At 45.0% G+C, this 19,559-nt stretch overlaps 1 protein-coding gene across 1 annotated transcript in view; it reads left to right on the forward strand.

Moving 5' to 3' along the window:
- The first annotated feature begins 276 nt into the window (after positions 1 to 276).
- The window catches only part of HIBADH (3-hydroxyisobutyrate dehydrogenase), a 155,289-nt gene continuing 136,006 nt past the window's right edge, over positions 277 to 19,559 (forward strand). The window contains exons 1-2 of the mRNA XM_088461443.1: positions 277 to 465; positions 7,144 to 7,301. Of these exons, the coding sequence (XP_088317569.1) occupies positions 393 to 465; positions 7,144 to 7,301 (231 nt within the window). The 5' untranslated portion in view covers positions 277 to 392. The remainder of the gene's footprint in view (positions 466 to 7,143; positions 7,302 to 19,559) is intronic.

A 19,559-nucleotide genomic window follows, 5' to 3' on the forward strand; every position in this document is an offset into this window, starting at 1 on the left:
ACAATAAGCAGAGACAGCCATGCTGCGATCTGTAGTTGCAGTCAGCATAGCATTAGGCGCTGTAAGTAGCTATGCCAGACTTATATACAGGGACTGACTGACAGTTACCAGGCACTGGCCGCGGCCAGCCCTATAGAGCAGCAACCCGACTCCTCCCCTCCTCCTGGCCTCAGCCAATCCCGCGCAGCGCTCAGCAGGGCCGGTCCCCAGTCACTGTTCAACGGGAGTCGTGTGCTAGGTCTGACATCTCTTCTTAACCTCATTGGACGAGCGTGCTCAGGTCCTGCTAGCGATTGGTAGCAGCAGCTGTCAGTCAGATGGCGCCCGGACGTCACTAAGGATCCTAGAAGTGGAGGTCAGCAGCAGCAGCACCAGAGAGAGGAGGAAGAAGCATGGCAGCTCTGTTATGGAAGTCCTGCAGTGCCCTGCACAGCTCTGTCAGCAGGCATGCACGCTTTGCAGTGGGTAAGCCTTAGCAGGGGTCATTATGGTTGCAGCCCTTGCATTAGACCTGGACGTGTGATCAGACAGCCACTGTACATATTTAATGGACAAAAAGGCAATGGTGGTTTATGAGCTATTTGCCAGTGTGTGGCATTCCTGTTCTGCATACCTGTCACTACTTCCTTGTCATTTATTACAGGTGTGAGGTGGAAAGTACACTGTCATTAATTCCTGCACATTCGATACACTGAGAGATCATTCACATGTGACTTCTATATGTCCTCTGTGTAAGTGTATAGAAAAAGAGGTTATCCATATGTCCCTTACATCCTCATTACCCATTCACTCTTTACCCAATCATAAGCATCTTTTATTACTTTAACTAGCATTGAGAGCCTTTAAATACATGACCCAACAACAAAATCAGTGTCATATTTATTTACTAACCTTTATGTATATAGCAACTACATATGGTTTACAGATAATTTTTGAATCTTAATTTTTCTTTAAATTAAGCATATTCTTGAAATAGAAAATCTTCATTTTCCCAAAGACAGGGCTTCCGCTGTGTGTGTGAGCAAATGTACCAAGGATGGCCTGCCTAAAGGTGCCCACACAAATACTGACTTTTCATCCAATTTAGCCGATTTCGACTAATCGTGACGACAGATCATGTAAAAAATGGCCAAATCGTGAGTTTCTACTCTTGATCACGATGCCGATGCTCGTCCCCGCTCGTCGTACCTCGCATCTTCAGATTTGCCGTGCTGTAGGGCAGATTAGCCAATCTGGGATACAATGCACTGGCTGCAAGATAGATCTTAAGTCAGATTGGACATTTTTAACTCCAAATTGTGTCCACGACTGCCTGGGGAGAGTTCAGGGGAAATCTTGTACATCGGCTGATTGGGGGCAAGTCGGTATGTGTGTGGGTACCTTAAGCGTTCCGAGTACTCTTACTTCTGCCATCCTGCATCACTCAGCTTCATCGGCTATATTTTCTTAGACAATCGGTTATTCCTGCAATTTACCATTATTGTATAATAATATTTAGGGGCCATAACATCAATATATTTAATTATTACAGGAAAATAATAAGTTTTGTTTACATATAACAGGTGGCCATGAGAGGACCACTGATGTCTGTTCTGGGTATGCAGTCGGGAAGCCGGCGGACGTAATCCCGACATGCCGGCTTCCCAACTGCTTTATCCCGGCGAGGGTTAAATGACAGGCGTCTAAATCTAGACGCCTGTCATTTTACCGATGCCTGGAGACCGGAGGGTTAGGCTAGGGGAAGGGAGGGTTAGGGTTGGGCATCCCCCCCGGGGGACTTAGGCTTAGGCGGCGGGGAAGGGGGGGTTAGGTTTAGGCACTTAGAGGGGGGATTAGGGTTGGGCACCCCTAAGTAGGGTTAGGGGGGGGAGGTTAGGTTAGTAAATACTTAACTTGGGATGACCGGAATTTTCAGCCATGTTGGCCAGCCGCTGTCGGGATTTGAACCGCCGGACTTGCGTCCGTCGGTAATTCATACCGATTCCATGTTCTGTTCCCTCCTCCCATCTAATCAAATACCTGATAACAGGGAACTACTTCTGCCTGCAGTATGGAAATGCAAGGATGCAGACAGTGCACAGACATAGAGGGGAAGCTGCTAGATCCCCTTCTGTAGATTGACCCTAACATCATCAACCAGTGTCCAACGTCATTCCCTACCATCCAAGTGGGCATAGAGGGGGAATATAATCATGTAGCGAGCCACCGAGCCCGAAGCGCGGCGAGCGGCCAACTTTCTTTTTTGGACTGTGTGGGCAGGAAACTGCACTTCCTCCCTCAGTTCATGTCACTTCCAGGTACAGTATCTGAAGGGGATCTATATCTTTCCATCCAGACTTCCTGCTGCATGCATTTCTCTGTATTAAAACAAATATAAATTATGTTTCTTACTTGCATTATCTGCAACATTCCTCCGTGACTGCATTGAATCACTCTGATAGCTAATGGTTTTCAGAACTACATTCAATAAATCCTATGGGAAAGCTTTAGAAAATGCAGTTTGTGTGCCTGCAAAAAAAACCATGATGTTACACTTTTAACAAAAGACATATATCTCAGCATTTCAGATCCAGAAAACTGGACAGGGGTTGTGACTGCATAATGTGGGTGTGACTTGCCTAGTACTCTTGAGGTGCTAGACTGCCACTTCCCCCATACACAACATTGTAGAGCAACAGTGAATGAGTGACACATCCCAACTTTGGGACTGACCTCTTCATGGCAGAGACATAGCCCTTAAATTGGTACTGTTACACCTAAATAAAATAGACAGTATGGAAGTATGCTATAGGCTTTTTATATGCACTCCATGCCATCCAATGTGCAATCTCCACATCCTCTATGCGGTGGTCTGGATGCCGATGCTTACCTTACCGGCACCAGAATACCAACGCTGGTCAGAATCCCGGCGCTGGCATCCCGACCATCGGGATGCCGAAGGTAAGTAGCGGGGTGCGGGGAGGTTAGGTTTAGGCATTAGGGGGGAGGTTAAGTTCAGGCACCATGGAGGGAGGATAAGCATACGACCACCAAGTGTTGGTATATGTTAACCCTGTCGGGATCCAGGCGTCTGGATTCTGACCGCCTGGATCCCGTATGTCGGTATTACATGCTTGTAGAAGGTGTTCTATCAAGGATCTGCTGCAGGTGTGGAAAGATTAGTTCATTTCAATAATACAAATGGTTCCCAGCAAAATGAATACTCCCATATTGCACGCTCTGTAGTTGAGTGCGGGCTCCAGAGCAATAATATTTTAATTGGGTGGCAGGGATTTAGTTCTCAGCAATGTGCCACTGCCTATTCTACATGGTCTGAAAGAAAACTGGTGATGCTGCTGGCTGTGATGTGGTGATGTTCCGACCATCCCTATGGCACTTTGCTGATATTGCCAATAATTAATTTGCCCCCAATATATGTTTTATGTACTGTTTCATATATCCCAACGCTTAGACATGCAGAATCGGGACAAAATAAGCTGGGCTGTGCACAAACCCTGCCCCGAACTGCCCCAAAATGCTCACTTTGGGCCAAAGCCTCACCCGTTCTGCACAAACTCCGCCACTTCTGAAGCACACAATTTGGTGTGAATGCATATGAGTTTTTAAGGTAGTGGTTATTTTGGCATGGTTGTGAGCAATTGCAACTATTTCACTCCCTCTTTTGTGCAAGCAGCAGCATTTAGTATATGTCCAAATTTAACCGCAATAAAAGCAGCGGAGAGTAAATTAGGATCTGTACAATTAAACTATACAGCAGTTTATTTCCTCATCCCACAGTCTACAAGTCATTTTCACACCCATGATTGTTGGTCACACAGAGCCTAGATTTGTAGATGAACCAGATTAAAGAGGTGCTATCCTCCAAATTTGAGTTAAAAAGTAAAAACAAGTGTTAAGGTGCATGCACACGGGACGATTTTTATGAATGATATGGGCGATAATGATATAGTTCAACGATAAATCGTTCAGTGTGTATGCAGTGAACGACCAACAGTACGCACTCCCGCTGGGCGATAACGATATCTTTTGTCGTCTGTACATGCAGGCCAATCTGACGATATCGTTAAGTATTGCCTGTTCAGAGATGTGGGAGGATGACTTCACTGTTCATTGAAAGATATCTTTCAGTGTGTACACCCAATATCGTTTGTCCTGCACTCCAGAAAGTTCAAGGGAAATCTTTCACCAGTATCGTTCATACAGCAAATCGTCCCATGTGTATAGTTTTTGCAGTATAGCTGTTTGAGCAAGTGCAAGTTTTTGTTATTGAAATATCACATAACAAAACAGAACTACAATTGAACCATTGGTTGATGTTCATATCTTAAAGATTTAAGATCTAACCTGGAAGTGTAAAATATTCTGTTAGGACAATAGATCCTAATAACTTTGAGCTTAATTACATGGCATGGCTAAATCTGGTCACACATTGGCTATTCTTGCATTTTGCAATTCATTTACCGACCAATAGCATTCAAGGGACCAATCTCAGTGCAAGAGTTGGCAGATCAAACACAAAACCTTGTCATCCGCCAATAAGGACCATGGGCATACCTGAAAATGACCAATAGGTTTTGATGGGATGTTTTCAGGCATGGTGAACATTTTAAACTTTATCGATACAGGTTGAGTTTTTCATATCCAAAATGCTTGGGACCAGGAGCAATTTGGATATCAGATTTTTTTCTACATTTTGGAGTATTTGCATACCATAATGAGATATCTTAGAGATGGGACACACAGAATGCATTTATCATAAGTACCTTATACACATAGCCTGAAGGTAATTTCATACAATATTTGTAATTATTTTGTGCATTGAACAAAGTTTGTGTACATTGAACCATCAGAAAGCAAAAGTGTCAGTATCTCAGTCACGCTCAGAAAATGTTGTATTCTGGATCATTTAGTATTTCTGAATATTTGGATATGGGAGACTCAACCTGTACAATATTTTGGTTTTGCGATGTTTTGGGCTGGCATCATATTGACTAAAATGTGTATTTGAAATCCTCATTATTTTATTCTTAAATGTATTAACTCTGAGCGTTGTGAATTCAATAATACCACAGAAAGGCCTCCATCTGTCACTGGATCTAAAGTCTAGAATAGAATCACATGCTGCAATCCTGTAACACTGTGTTAAATGATTACTGTAGTTTGTTATTTTGTCTTTTTTTTTTTTTTTTTATTATTTTCTTTCTTTTTCATCTCTTCTTTCAAATAAGGAAGTCGTTCTCAAACTCTGTCCTCAGGACCCCACACAGGCCGCCACCCCTAGTTCCTGGTGAAAGTGAGTGGTCCGGGTGGGGCAGATGACGTGATTTGCACTGAATTGCCACATCTTAGCCCCGCCCCCTGCTTTGCAATGCCACAAATCTCTGCATTTTATAGCAGTGGGTGGGTTATGATGTCGCCACCACACCCCCGCACCGCCCACCATTGCTGTTGCCATGCCCCCTGCAGCGCTGACCTGACTGCTCCCTCCGGGAGGGGGCAGCCTGAAAGTCTGCATTTATGGGATGTGGTTTTGATAAAGAACTCAGACTTCATTCACACCTGGATAAGAATGCAATTTAGGAGCAAATGACAACGCAGGAATATTCTGACTGTTTGGAATGGGGTATTTCAGGAGTAGAGTGATTTACAGGACAGAAATCAGTGTAGCTTCCCCAATTATGGCGGTTTCAGTAATCACTGCAGACCAACATTGGGGACCATGGCATATGAAAATGTGCTTGTAGGAAATTGGTAAGTGTCAGTGCAGGTGCAGTGTGACAGTTGATTCTCCCTCGCTTTTCCTTCGTTGCAGCTCTGCCCCCCCCCCACTGGTACATAACAGCCTGTGCCTTCAGATCACTGCAGGTTTATGCACTTGAAGACATCCTGAGCGAACTTGTTTAAACCAAAATTTCAAATCAGAGACTCCACAACCTACTTGGTGGGCACCATGTAGACCTCTATGGCCCTGACAAGCTTCAAACAAAGCCAAAAACCTAATCCTGGTCAAACTACACCACTATGCTAATTTTGGTGGAGCTAGATACAAAACTCTGACTGTGCATAAAGGACACACACACTCCCCCCTATAAAGTGACATACATATGTGGGAGACGTAATAATTTAAGGTGTATACGCTTGCGTTACCTAAATTGACAAATCTAGGCACTGCCCTGGATTCACCAAGTAATTTCCTATTTCTGCCCATTTTGTAGAAATTAAAATTATACAAATAAAGTAAACATGGGTGTCCGGCAGGATCATTAATACATGGAAGAACTTGCTGATGGAACATGTTTTCTAAATCTGAGTTGTGAGTGATAATTCCCACAGTCACAAATGTACTATTTCAGTGGAGACATAGGGGGAGATGTTTTAAGCCTTTTATCGAGTGTAGACGTTGCCCATAGCAACTTATCAGCTCCTAGCTAGCCTTTATCAAGTACATTCTATAAAATACTGTATAGAAACGGATTGGTTAGGCAACTTCTCCTCTTGTTCACTTTTTCACTCTTTAGAAGGTTTGATACATCTCCCCATAGGATTTAATGGAGGACCAGTAGCACGGAAGTTAGCGTAGCATGTTTTGTGTGAATTTCTATTTGTTTGGCCAGAAAAGGGAGAGCGTGTATATGAGCCTATGCAGATTTAATTGATTCTAGCAATGATACCAGCCTATGCCTGGAGATGGGAAGGACATTTTTATGTAAACCATGTATGATGAGACTGGATGCAGACACCTATATGCCTGAGAAAGCCATGTTATGGTGGTCAAGGGCAGGTGCAAATAGTGGATGATGATCAAGAGCACTAGCGTTCCTTCTGAGATTTGCTTTCTGTCAGTGCACCGCTGACCCTGATTGGGACCTTTATTTTTAGTTTGGGCATATGTAGCTTTTTTTCAGTGAATACATATTGCACCTGCTTTTTGTATTACAATTGAGGCCAACTATGCATCAACCCCTTAATGTCTTATCCCCCTTATCCCCCATGGCAGATGTCACGTGCAACACCCCTGAGGAACAATGGAAATATGTTAAGGCCAAACAAAATAACAGATTACTATAATTGTGTATTAAATGTAAATGTCAGTAATGTTTTCATGTTCTATAGTAATTATACTAAATCTTTTGCTTCTGTCAGTCTGCAGGTCGATGGCCTCTAAAACCCCTGTTGGATTCGTAGGTCTTGGAAACATGGGGAATCCAATGGCAAAAAACCTTTTGAAGCATGGTTACCCTGTTGTTGCGTATGATGTGTTTCCAGAGGCCTGTAAGGAATTCAAAGATTCCGGTGCACAGGTACATTAATGGCATGCATTGATCTCATTTTCAGGAATGTTATTGGGGATACAAATGTAGTGGTGGTCTGTCGTAGTTTGCTTATGTCATTTTGTGCTCGTCTTTGTCAGTCTGTTATAAATAACTAGGCTCTCTGCTCTCATAATATCACTTATTCTTACAGCAAGGTGTAACAAAACAGACACCAATGGTTCTCAACTCCAGTCGTCATGTGCCTGCAACAGGTCATACTTTCAGGATTTCTGTCTTTGGAAACAGGTGAGATAATTACTGACCCAGCAAAATAGATCAACTCATCTGTGCATTCATCTGTGCATGATTAAAGAAATCCAGAATACATGACCTGTTGGGGGTACTTGAGGGCTGGAGGTGAGAACCATGACAAACCTGATTGGTAAGAAAATCATTGTTATAGGAATTAACAAACTGAACAAGGGTGCCCCATTGATCATAGCCATCTGAGTTATTATAAGGCTTTGGTTTTTCTTCTGTTTATAGAGCATCGGCCATTGTACTCTGAGCTGTTATACATGTATGTTATGTAGTACAACCCAAAAGTTATAAAACGCCATCACAATGCATTTTACAGTACAGTGACTCCTTCATGTTGTACGTCAGAAATGTCATGGTTTCTGATCGAATGGGTAGACTGTGTTATCCATATTTGTTTACTTTCTCTGGGTCATGATGAATTTTGGGGTGTCCTCTCCTGAAAGTAGGCCTTTGCATCATTGCACATTGATGGAAGGGGCTGTGACTATGTGAATCATGGCATCACGCTCCCCTTGTACTTGTCTATACATTGACCAGTATTTCTACTTCAGGGTCCATAGGGGGTCCACAGGGTTGACCTTGGGGTATAGGTTGGGAACCAAATCCGGGCACCACGCAGTTAAAGCTTTTAGCTCCCAGGATGCACTTGGGTCCACTCTCCCTATAACCCCACCCCCAGCCAGAGGCACCTCAGTTTAAGTTGGTGCCTGGCCGGAATCGGGTCACCGTTTAGTGCAGTGGGGAGCTGATTAGCAGCCCCTAAGCTTTATTTTTTCTGAAGGACAGAGTTTTTTATTTTTCCTTTGGATTCTTCAGAGCGGCAGCGTCAGACTGTCCATAGGACGTCTAAGCTGCCGCTCCATCACCCCGCTGGCGCTGAGACGCCAGTACAGATCTGGGGATCTCAGCGGGACCCCAGAGTCTGTACTAGCCGGACTCTGCGGGCACCCAGGACTGCTGCCGGATCCACGGGGAGCAGGTAAGGCGCGGGTCACCGCTTGCGGTGATCTGCGCATTAGAAATGCAGTCCTGTGCCTCCGGTCTCTGGGGACAGACCGGAGGTGGCGGCGGGCCCCCCATACCCCGTGTGTCCACTAGACCACCAGGGACTTAGTGTTCGGTGCAGGGAGCCGGCGTCCCGGGGGTTAATAGCCGGCCAGGGGAGACAGCCTTCCCTGTTACAGCGGCTCCTCCCCTCAGCTCAGCGCGCCTTTCAGTATCCATAGTCTGGCGTCGCTGAGCTGCTTCCTCCGCGGGCCACGCTTCTTCTGAGGTCTCCAGCGGCCATTTTCTCTGTGGTGCAGCAGAGATCTCTCAGGATGGCAGTTGGTCCAGTCCCCCTGCGTACCTCACCATCAGGTCAGTGTACACAGCGCTGTAGCCTTCCCAGACACTGAATCTGGGTAAGTTGCATGCAGTGTAATAGTGCAGTATATTATATGACATGTTTATGTATATATGTGTATATCTGCATGGTATGTGACTTATGCTAGTGCTGACTGTACTTTATTCTCTCACCTGTCAGTGTATATCTATCCCTTTCCTTATCTGCCCTAATACAACTGTACTTGGGGTGGTTCTGAGACCTCACATTTATATACTTGTTAATATTTGTGAGGTTTGTCACATACTGTTGCGTGCTGCACGTTGCCATATTTTGAGTGGAACTGTGTGTTGCATACGCTGAAAATGGGTCCCTGCAGCTAATTTTTAGTTTCAGTCAGGACCAGTATAGCGCTGCTAGATCACAAGGCTTGGTCAGATATGTCTGACCAGGAGATAGAGCGTTATACTGCACCCATTTTTACTATCCTGCAAGCCATGTGCTGCAGGTGTTAGTGCGGAGGATTTAACTCTTAAAGGGTTCTGTATGTGGCGTCATCGGGTGCCGGTCCCTTTCACGACCCCCTTGGGCGGTTTGTTTTCTCGGGATCCTCTTAATTGCGGATCGCCGGGCGGTTACTTCACCATACTGCCCTTTTCATCTCAGGGTATCTCGCAGTTTCTTGCACTCTTCCCCTGTGACACAGACTACCGCTCCCTACAAGGGTTTTTTAGAGTATATGAATTCCCCCTGGTGCCACAATAGTCTGTCATGCCCCTTGCAGGGATTACCACAACAGCCACCCTGGGTGGAAGTCGTTTTTCTATGAAACGCAAATTGGCGTGGTGGACGCCCTGTGCTTACTTCCCACTTGGCTCTACCGTGAACTGGATACTGTTTTGGGCTCTTTCCCTCTTACACGGGGGGGAAGCCTATCTCAAGTATTTTTATCCCTGTTTTAGGGCTGGTAGCAGGTCCATTCTGGTTAGAGTGAATGTTGACCTGCACCTGTATCATACACCCTCAGTATTACGTGCCTTCTGGGTCCCTGTTGCTGACTAGCGGGTGGATCGCAGGGCGGGACTCTGGCTGTTGCCAGATATGAGGTATTACAACAGTGTTTGGTCTCCTGTCCCAAATTCCCTGAGGGTCATCATGAGCCCCTCCTGGGGTGGATGGGCGTGTTACTCGTCGGATTACAGACGTTACTACGCATCCCATTCCTGCGTGGTCGGATACTTCTGATCCGTAGGTGGTAACTCTTCCTGAAATCAGTATACTCGCTTTCAGGGGTTGTTACCCATCCTACCATGGCGATAGCATGGTTGGTTAATACTATTGCATACTGAGCTGATGTATTTGTAATGTTTTTCCCCTCCAACACGTCTGGGGTTCAAGTGTATTTGGTCGCTCACGTAATATATGCAGTTGTCATAGGTGGACATGCCTATATTGGATACCAGCTCCAAACTTTCAGAGTTCCGGCTGCGACGGTATCCTCCGTAATACCCTATGGCTGCGCTCTGGGAATGCAGAGGTGCAGATACAATCTATAGGGTATATCTGACCTTGACAGTGGCAGTACAAATTTCCCGCCGTCAGCTATGCTCACTACGGGACCTCAGACTATTAAGTCTTTTTGTCCTCTGGGTCAGCCTAAAGGTCTGTTTCTTCATAGATTGTCGGCCTTTACAAGGGCCGACATATCCAGTTCCGAGCAGGCCTGGACTGCCAGCCGATCCTGCTTCTGAACCAACGGATATATCGTCAGCCTGACGAGACAGGCCTACCACTGGGAGATGGCGATTTCTCAGTTTTCCCGGTACTAGTGTCTAGTTGCCGCGGCTACGTGGGTAGGAGGGTACGCCCTCTCTTTGCTCAGGCGGCTTATTTCCATGTGATGGTACGCAGGCCCTTATTCGGAACAGGTCCTTACAAATCCAGAAAGCTATACAGTTGTTGCGGTAAGCGGAGCTAATTGGGCCATCCCCACTTTCTCAGCGAGGGACTGGTTGTTCTGCTTTCTTTCTGGTGCGGTGGCTGAATGGTCCTCTTTGGCCTATTCTCTGTCTCAATTCCCCGAACCAGTTCCTAAAGCTACCTGGGTTCAGGAAGCAATCCCTATGCTCCATCATACTATGTTTGGAACCCGGGGACTTTATGGTATCACTGGATATACAGGACGCGTGCCTACGGGTACTTACAGAGACCTTACCTCAGCATGGACTGAGGTTTGCTGTATCACAGCACTTACGATTTTTCGGGCTCTGCCTGTTGGGACTGATCTCAGCCCCACAGGGGTTTACCAGTGTTTTGGATTTTCTGACAGTTCTTCTGTTCAGTATATCCCAATGCTCCTGTACCTGGATGGCCTCCTGCTCTTAGCAGGATCACCGGGGTACTTTACAGCCGGGTCTGGTTGACTGTGGGTTCTTCAGGGTGCAGACGTTTAATCAAGGGGAAAAAAGTCCTCCCTGCATCCCTCTCTGGGTATTCTTCACCTAGGAGCCCTGCTGGATTCTCAAAATCTGAGAATTCTTCTGGCTTAAGACGGCATCTCCACTCTTCCATTAGGAGTACATGGATGTCTGCGCAGTCGCAATATGTCTTTACACTCTGGGATGCATGGTCCACTATTCAGTGTCTGCCTTTGGAAGGGTGGAATGGGCTCAGTTCCATTCCAGGCCTTTCCATAATTGGCTTATCTCCAGATGGAACGAGTTTTTTCTGTCGGATCACTGTTCAAACGATGATGCTGTCCCCGGAGGCAAGTCGGTCCCTTTTCGGGTGACTATGGCCATCTCGTCCAGGGTATTCTTTGCTAAGGACAGTGTCTGGTTCGCATCCATTTCAGTGCAATTGGATGTCTGTCGATTCCACCCTGTCAATTAACTTGTTGGAACTTTAGCCTGTCTTGGGCTTCACTCTGGCATAGCCCTTGTTTCCAGGTGAACCTGAAAAAGTTCAGTCCGACAGGGTCAGAACAGTGGCTTCCTTTTTAGCAATACTGTTCGTTGGGTGGCAATGTCAGGTATGTCATACATTCGGGCATTGTCTGAGGGTCTCCTCCCGACCATCTCGACAGTGTTCATTTCGGGTGCTCTCCATTGGGAAGCGGGAGTCCTCAGCCGTTACGACGTGCATCCCGGGGACTAGTCTCTTCCCCAAGAGAGGTTTCATCTCCTGGTGAGCAGGGGGGGGGGGCCCTCCTGAGGTGACACTCATGGCCTTCTGACTCTATCACACTATGGTGTTACAGTCCAACTCTGGGGATTCTGAAGCAACCTTCAGTGACTTTGTCGGTGAAGGGGTTCTTCCAATTTGCGTACCTGTGTTCTCCAGTCTCCATTCTTCCTCGAGGGAAGTGTTTCATAGAGACAGAGATGCTTTCCTGCTGGTGGCTCCTGATTGCCCCAGATGTCAGGGGTACTTGGTTTTTCGGAGTCTCTCCATCGATACTCCATTCCTGATGCTTCGCTACCCAGACCTGTTGTCTCAGGGTCCTGGGGTTTGCCTTGGACCTGGGTCGTTTGTCTTTGACTACGTCCCTATAGTGGTCTTACGGCTTCCATGGCTTTGTCATCGTTGGAATGATTGGAGCACATGGATCAGCTTTTGCTGGGACCTACCACAATCTGTGGCAGCCATAATTCTTATGGTATTATACCTATCAATACGATCCTCTGGTGTCCAGGATTTCCAGATTTTCTGGCATTCCTTCCGGCTGGCTTGGGTTTCTCCCTCGGCCTGGCCTTCCTGACAGTGCAGATCTCTACACTGTCAGTATGATTAGGTTATGGAATTGCTCCGCTCTGATATCCAGTTCATCCTTTGGAGTGTTTTCTGGATTATGCCTCCATTTGTCCTCCCTAGGGTCTCCTTGGGAGTTAGGAGTGGTTCTTCGTTAACTCCGGGGAAAGTTAATGGAACCGCTGGTTGTAATAGCCATTACATGGTCTATTGCTTTGGCTTTCTCTCTTTCTATCAGGGAGTTTATATCAACCAGGTGAGTGTCGGAATTGGGAGCGTTCTCATGTGGCTCCCTCTTCTGGAGGGCATCTTGTTAGGGTGTGAGTTGCTCTCACCCTGTGTTTCTTCTTAGTGATTTTCAGGTTCCATATTATTCTGGAACTTATGGTGCGGCCATTCAGTCCCCAGTCCTCTCGGCTGGTGTGGCCTCATTGACTGTGGTCCGGCCTCTGTGGATTTATGTGATCCATTCAAGTTCCTGACGGAAATCGGACTCCTTATTGGTGGTCTGAGATTTCTGGTTTTAACATTAAAGGATGGCCGGCCTATGGCCATATGTTGGCTGGACGGCCTCGTATGTCTTCTTCAGGGGCCTACCCATGGGTAGGCCTTTCTGTTGTTGCTGCTTGTTTTTTTCTCGGGCCATGTAACCCTCGTGGGTGGCTCGCGGTGGCGCCTTGGCTGGTTTGCCTTGCTAGGTGGCCACCTGGTCTTCTGTCTACACCTTTTTAAGGTTCTAGGCATTGTTTTCCTTTGCCTCTCAGGATGCTTCCTTTTTGGCGGCGGATTCTCCTCTCAGCACAGGAGCGTCCCCTCCCTTGGTTGAACTGCTTTGGGACATCCCCAAGGTCAACCCTGTGGACCCCCTATGGACCCTGAAGTAGAAAACAAGAGATATGGTAAGAACTTACCTTTGTTATCTGTTTCTACGAAGTCCATAGGGTCCACAGGGCGCCCGTCCTGACGCACCTGGCTTCAAATGGGCTGTGTGACTGGTCACCGGTTTTCCGTCTCCCATTTCTGTGAGTATGGTTATCGAGTGTTCCAGTTTTCTCTCTTTTTTTTCTCCTCCTCCGGCCTTTGGCTACTTACAAACTGAGGTGCCTCTGGCTGGGGGTGGGGTTATAGGGAGAGTGGACCCAAGTGCATCCTGGGAGCTAAAAGCTTTAACTGCGTGGTGCCCGGATTTGGTTCCCAACCTATACCCCAAGGTCAACCCTGTGGACCCTATGGACTTCGTAGAAACAGAGATAACAAAGGTAAGTTCTTACCATATCTCTTGTTATTTCCTAGGGCCCCGTGGGGTCTTAATCTGGCTCCGAATACTAGCTCACAGATGAGTTTTTAGGCACAGTGTGATACTAAAGTACAATACATGCTTTCAGGACTGTAGAGAGATGGGTCGGACCCCGGTACTTTTCAGGGGCGTGGCCTTATTGGGGGAGTTGTGGCCATGCCCCCTTAGAATATTTTTTTTCAATAGCATGCTGAACATGGGAGCCCGGGATCCCCTCAGCCAGGGGCAAATCCAGGGTGCTTGCAAGCAGTGTGATCGCTCCCCCCGCACAGGCAGAGGAGCCCCTGTGGGCTAGCCTCTAAGCCTGGACCCGGAAAATTAGTACTCTCCCACCCTTTCAGCGGCCCTGTATGCTTTAAATGAATGGGTTACAGACAGGATAGTTTTGATCTGCCGTTGATGGTTTGAGTGGCTTGGAAGTTCTCTGCTGTGAATGGCGGTTGTTGTAAGGACACATCAGCTCTGTGAGCTTCATTAGAAAATACACTGCAGGCTCCTTATTACTTAACTGTTGACTTATTTTATTAAGGTCCGTATTCAATTAGGCTGCGAAATGTCAGAATCGGCGATACATTTTCGCTGATGATGTCATTTTCGCCTGTTTCAATTATGCCCATATTCAATTACAAAGACTTTTCGCCGATTCGAAAAGTCTTTGTAAAACAACGGGGATAAGTTTTCACCATGTTTTACATGGCAAAAAAAAAGCCAGAATTGGGGTTTAGGGATGCAGGCTTAAAAAATAATAGCCTGCACCCCTGGGAATTGCCCCTAAAAACGAAATGTGTAGTAAAAAAATAAAATAAAAATAGGGACAGCCCAAGAAAATTATTTTACTTTTGGGGTAAAAAAAAAGAAAATATGGGAAACAAGTTTTTATCTAACTAAATAATTTAAGGGGGGGTACCCAAGTATGCGGCAGGTGTATTCTTCATTGCGGGTGGTTGCAGCAAGAATTTTTCAAAGTAACTTTAGGGACTTAAATAAATGCTTGTACCCAATTTCATGTACCCCAAATTTGATGGGACAAGTTATTTTAACGAAAAAAACCCCTAAGTACTATTCTTCACCACTTCTTCATTTCCGCAAAAATGCACCTGCTGCGCCTATTAGAAACCCCGACTCCCTTCAGCAGGCAAAAATGGGAGTACCCATAGTGATCCCCCATGTCTGGACATCTTTAGGGGGGTCCGAGGCACATTTCCCGAAAATTCCCGTTTTTTTTTTGTAGATTCAAATTCGCCGGGTTCCGTTTTCGCTCCTTTGAAATTGAATACGGGGATAAGCGGGCACGCGCCTGATACTTTATCCCCACTCTAACCTCTGATGTGGAGCGTCCAGCATAGACTTTTCGCACCCTAATTGAGTACGGGCCTAAGTGTTTGCACAATTTATATTGGCCTTCTATTCAGTGCAATACTTTTTTTTTTTATTTTTTTTTTTATTCATAGTCCTTTATTTTATTTTGCACTTTTCATAAATATTTATATAGCGCTTTACATTTACAGAAATCAAGAACACAATACAGAGGTGAGGCAGCCATGTTAGGTCATCGGTTCCAAGGATTATCCATCCTACTCACGAAGGTTCTAGGTGAGGCAGATATTTCAAGCTCACATTATAGGGTACAATGGGCAGAATAAGCAGTGCCTGGCAGAGATGATACATAATGGAGGTGATACAAATACTAGGTGAGATTACAGTCCTTACAAAATCATCAGATCCATGCATTGTTCATCCTATACATAAGGTTACCAGGTGAGGCAGCTGTCTTGGGCGCACTACATAAATGACAATGTGGGAGATGTGCAGTACATGGAAATACAAGTATGTTCCATGTGTTGCTCATCCTGCCCATGAAATTAAAGTACTAAGAGCATGGTTCAGAGATGGACACTATTCTTATTCTGTTGGAAATAACTGATGTTTTCAGTTGTGTGCATGCGTCGGAGCCTCACTGCGCATGTGGTGCGATGGTCTTGCAACGGTGGTCATAGTGCGGCTCTGGGTGCAGCTTGATTGACAGGCTGTCGGCGTTTGGGGGCGGTGACGGGGTGTGTTACAGATAAGGAAGGCGCTATGTCCCCGGTGTTGATCTGATGCTGCTCCATCGGACGCAGGCAGGACCTGAGAAGCGGGCAGTGATATCGGGCAAGGGGGATTAATAACAGTTGACATACTACCTAATGAGTGAGAAGTGAATGCAATAATAATAGAAGTAATTATCGACAATTTTGTGCAATATTCATAAGATAATGGCAGTATTTCAGGGTCACAATAGCAATCAAATTTACAGAAGGACATGAGGAACATTACAAGGAATTTGAATTGTTACAAGACTGGCAGCAAGCAGGCATTCTCTAGAACAGGCCATTAGCAAGCAGAGATATCAGGCACAGCCCTGGGAATAGCATGTAACATATAAATGTATAAAGAACAGTGGTGTATCATAGAGTGTGCACTTTGCAAGAGACAAATTCCATTGCGTGTAAAATCATTAGGTGTGTTTATAGCTTTACCCAGAAGTTCCCAAACTCGGTCCTTAAGGCACCCTAACGGTCCAGGTTTTAAGGATATCCATGCTTGACCACAGGTGACTTAATTAGTACCTCAGTCAGTTTGATTTAACCACCTGTGCTGAACCATGGATATGTCTAAAACCTGAACTGTTGGATAACCTTGAGGCTTGCGTTTGGGAACCCTTTGTTTAATTACAGCGTATGAACATTATACATTGTACAGCCTATGAACAGCAATACATAATGCATAATAAAACTATATAGTCCATACCAGTCAAATAATTTCAGATGTGCGATAAGGAACAACACTCCCCAATGAAGTGCTTATGTAGGTATTTAGTTATACAATTTACATAGATCCTACTTCTGTGTGTATTCTACAGTCAGATTAAACTCAAAAAAGATAAAAAAAAAACATTCATAGTATAATAAATGTTACATAAAGTAACAATACAATGATCAATGTGATCATGATCACATATCAATATGTGAGGAATCTCCTATATAAGAAAATTGATTATTATGCATTATACATGCTGAAAATAAATAATAATAAAACTGCACCCTCGTGTACACTGTTATAGTAGCTGTGATAATGTGGGAATGTGAAATCACACTCGCCTTAACACAGAAAAATATTTGCATCACAACTCTCTAATCAAACAAACGGAATAAAATTATCTTTTTATTTTTCTAAAAATATACAATAATAATTAGCCCAACTAGTGAAGTGTATTTGTATGTGTGTATGTGTGTGTGTGGTAGCTGTGATCTGTAACTCCCTGCAGGACTACATTGCTGTCGCTGTAACCTTTTATTTGCTCTTAGCATTATTGATTAAAGCCCTCCCTGATCTACCCATTAGTTTTATTATCTCCAATCCCCATTTTCTAAACTGGCTTCAAAGTGATCTACAACTTATGTTATGCTGCTGGAATACTGTGTGTGAGCTTCAGTGACTTTCCCCTCTGCCTGCTCAGCCGCTCTGTCAGCAGGAACAGCAGAGGAGTGAATAATTCATAGCATAATACACACCTGACAACCTTCTTATTGTGTTAAACTGACACCTGTTTTAAAACGTTTTGTTGGCTGATGATGTAGCCCATCTCAAAAATAGGTCCTAGCAATTTTATTGCAGTTCTCCACCTGCTTATTGGGGCCATCTGCCCCATAAGTCTGGAACATTGTGGATGTATTCCAACAGACCTAATTAGTACGTAAAGATCTCTCCTTTCTTTGAGCGTTTTGGTGGCAGACAGCAATGTTCCTTTTCAGTCAAGGCAGAAAGGAACTCCCTGCTGAGCTTTTGAAGGGTACGAGGCATTCTTGTTACTTTAGGCCGTGACTTCCACACAGTTACTTACTTGGCATAAAAGTGTGAAGGCATTGCCATCCTTTCCCCGCAATAAAATGTTTTCCAGGACTCTCTTTTTACAAGTGCATACCTATTTTATGATGGAGTGCCCAGGAATTAACAAAAGGAAAGTGCGCTATTTTTTTTCTTTGCATGATCTAAGGACTTAACATAACCAGGCGTTTTATTGTTTTATCTACAGCATCATATTCATTAGTGGACACTTTTATATGTAAATTCAAGCACAAAAAGTCTAAAAACACGAACAGTTGGACATTTTGTTGTAAATTGCATGTAATAAAGCTATTTTTCTGTTTGTGATTATTTTGTTTATCTTCATTGTTTGGTATTATTATAGACCATTATACATGTAATTGTTGTTATTCCTGTTTTGTGTATAAAATGAACTATTAAGAAGCCTGCAGGGTGATGGGCAGTAATACAGTATATAAATGTGCTTTTTTGTAGAATGTATACTCTGTATAATTTGTGGCTACATATATAAACTACGCTAGCAGGAGCTGCGCAAGGGTTATATAGCATGAATTCATCTTTTGAAACAAAATGTGCCGATATAAGATATCAATATTTGTAAATCAATTAGATAAGTTGTTCATTCATTTAATAATAAAAAAATGGTGCAACGAAAAATGTTTAACTGATCAGTGTGTTTTTTATTTTTTATTTTGTAACATTGTTATTCAGAAACACAAAGGTAGAAGCAGGACAGGAGAGAGGTTGGGACGGCTAGGAGAGAGGAAGGATCGTAGGAAAGAGCAAGGAGGGAGAGAGCGTTTGTAGAGAATAACAAAAGCACAGACCATGTACAGAGACGAGAGAAGAATTCAGGGACAAATAGTGTATGGCAGAGGTATTCAACATGCGGCCCTCCAGCTGTTGTGGAACTACACATCCCAGCATGCCCTGCAACAGTTTCAGCATTTCCTTATAGCGAAACTGTTACTAGGATGTGTAGTAACACAGCAGCTGGAGGCAGTGGCTAACGCAGGATTTTGAAAGGGGGGTTTCCAAATCCTTGGTTACCGAGCCAATAAAAAAAAAACCAAAAACTAACAAATATATATTTTAGATAGAAACAGCTTGCACAGGATTTAGGACCACTACAGTAAAATATAACACTCAGCTCATGATGGGGTACATGCACGCAGCAGGCAAATAAATACAGCCAGCATGATTTATTAAAGCCCCCCCCCCCCCTCCCCCCACTGGTCCCCCTATGCAGTGCCCCAGTAGTAGTCCCCCCTATGCAGTGCTTCCACCCCTATGCAGTGCCCCCAGTAGTAGTCCCCCCTATGCAGTGCTTCCACCCCTATGCAGTGCCCTCAGTAGTAGTCCCCCCCCCTATGCAGTGCCCCCAGTAGTAGTCCCCCCTATGCTGTGCTTCCACCCCTATGCAGTGGCCCCAGTAATAGTCCCCCCTATGCAGTGCTTCCACCCCTATGCAGTGCCCCCAGTAATAGTCCCCCCTATGCAGTGCTTCCACCCCTATGCAGTGCCCCTTGCATATATAGGACAAAGAAAAAAATAAGAGAAAAACACTTACCTGAAATCAATGCGCCTGCTGCTGTCTGATCCTCCGTCTTCCCGGCCTACTCTGCACTATGGGAGAGACCTCATGACGTCTCTCCCATCACCCACCTACTGTGGGAGCCGGGAGGTGGAACTCATGAGTGAGCTCCAGTGCTGCTTCGGCAGGGAGTGCAGCAGCCAATGAGAGTCT

The sequence above is a fragment of the Taudactylus pleione genome, unplaced genomic scaffold, assembly GCF_031769625.1.
Source record: "Taudactylus pleione unplaced genomic scaffold, aTauple2 ptg001052l, whole genome shotgun sequence".
Classification (NCBI taxonomy): Eukaryota; Metazoa; Chordata; class Amphibia; order Anura; family Myobatrachidae; genus Taudactylus; species Taudactylus pleione.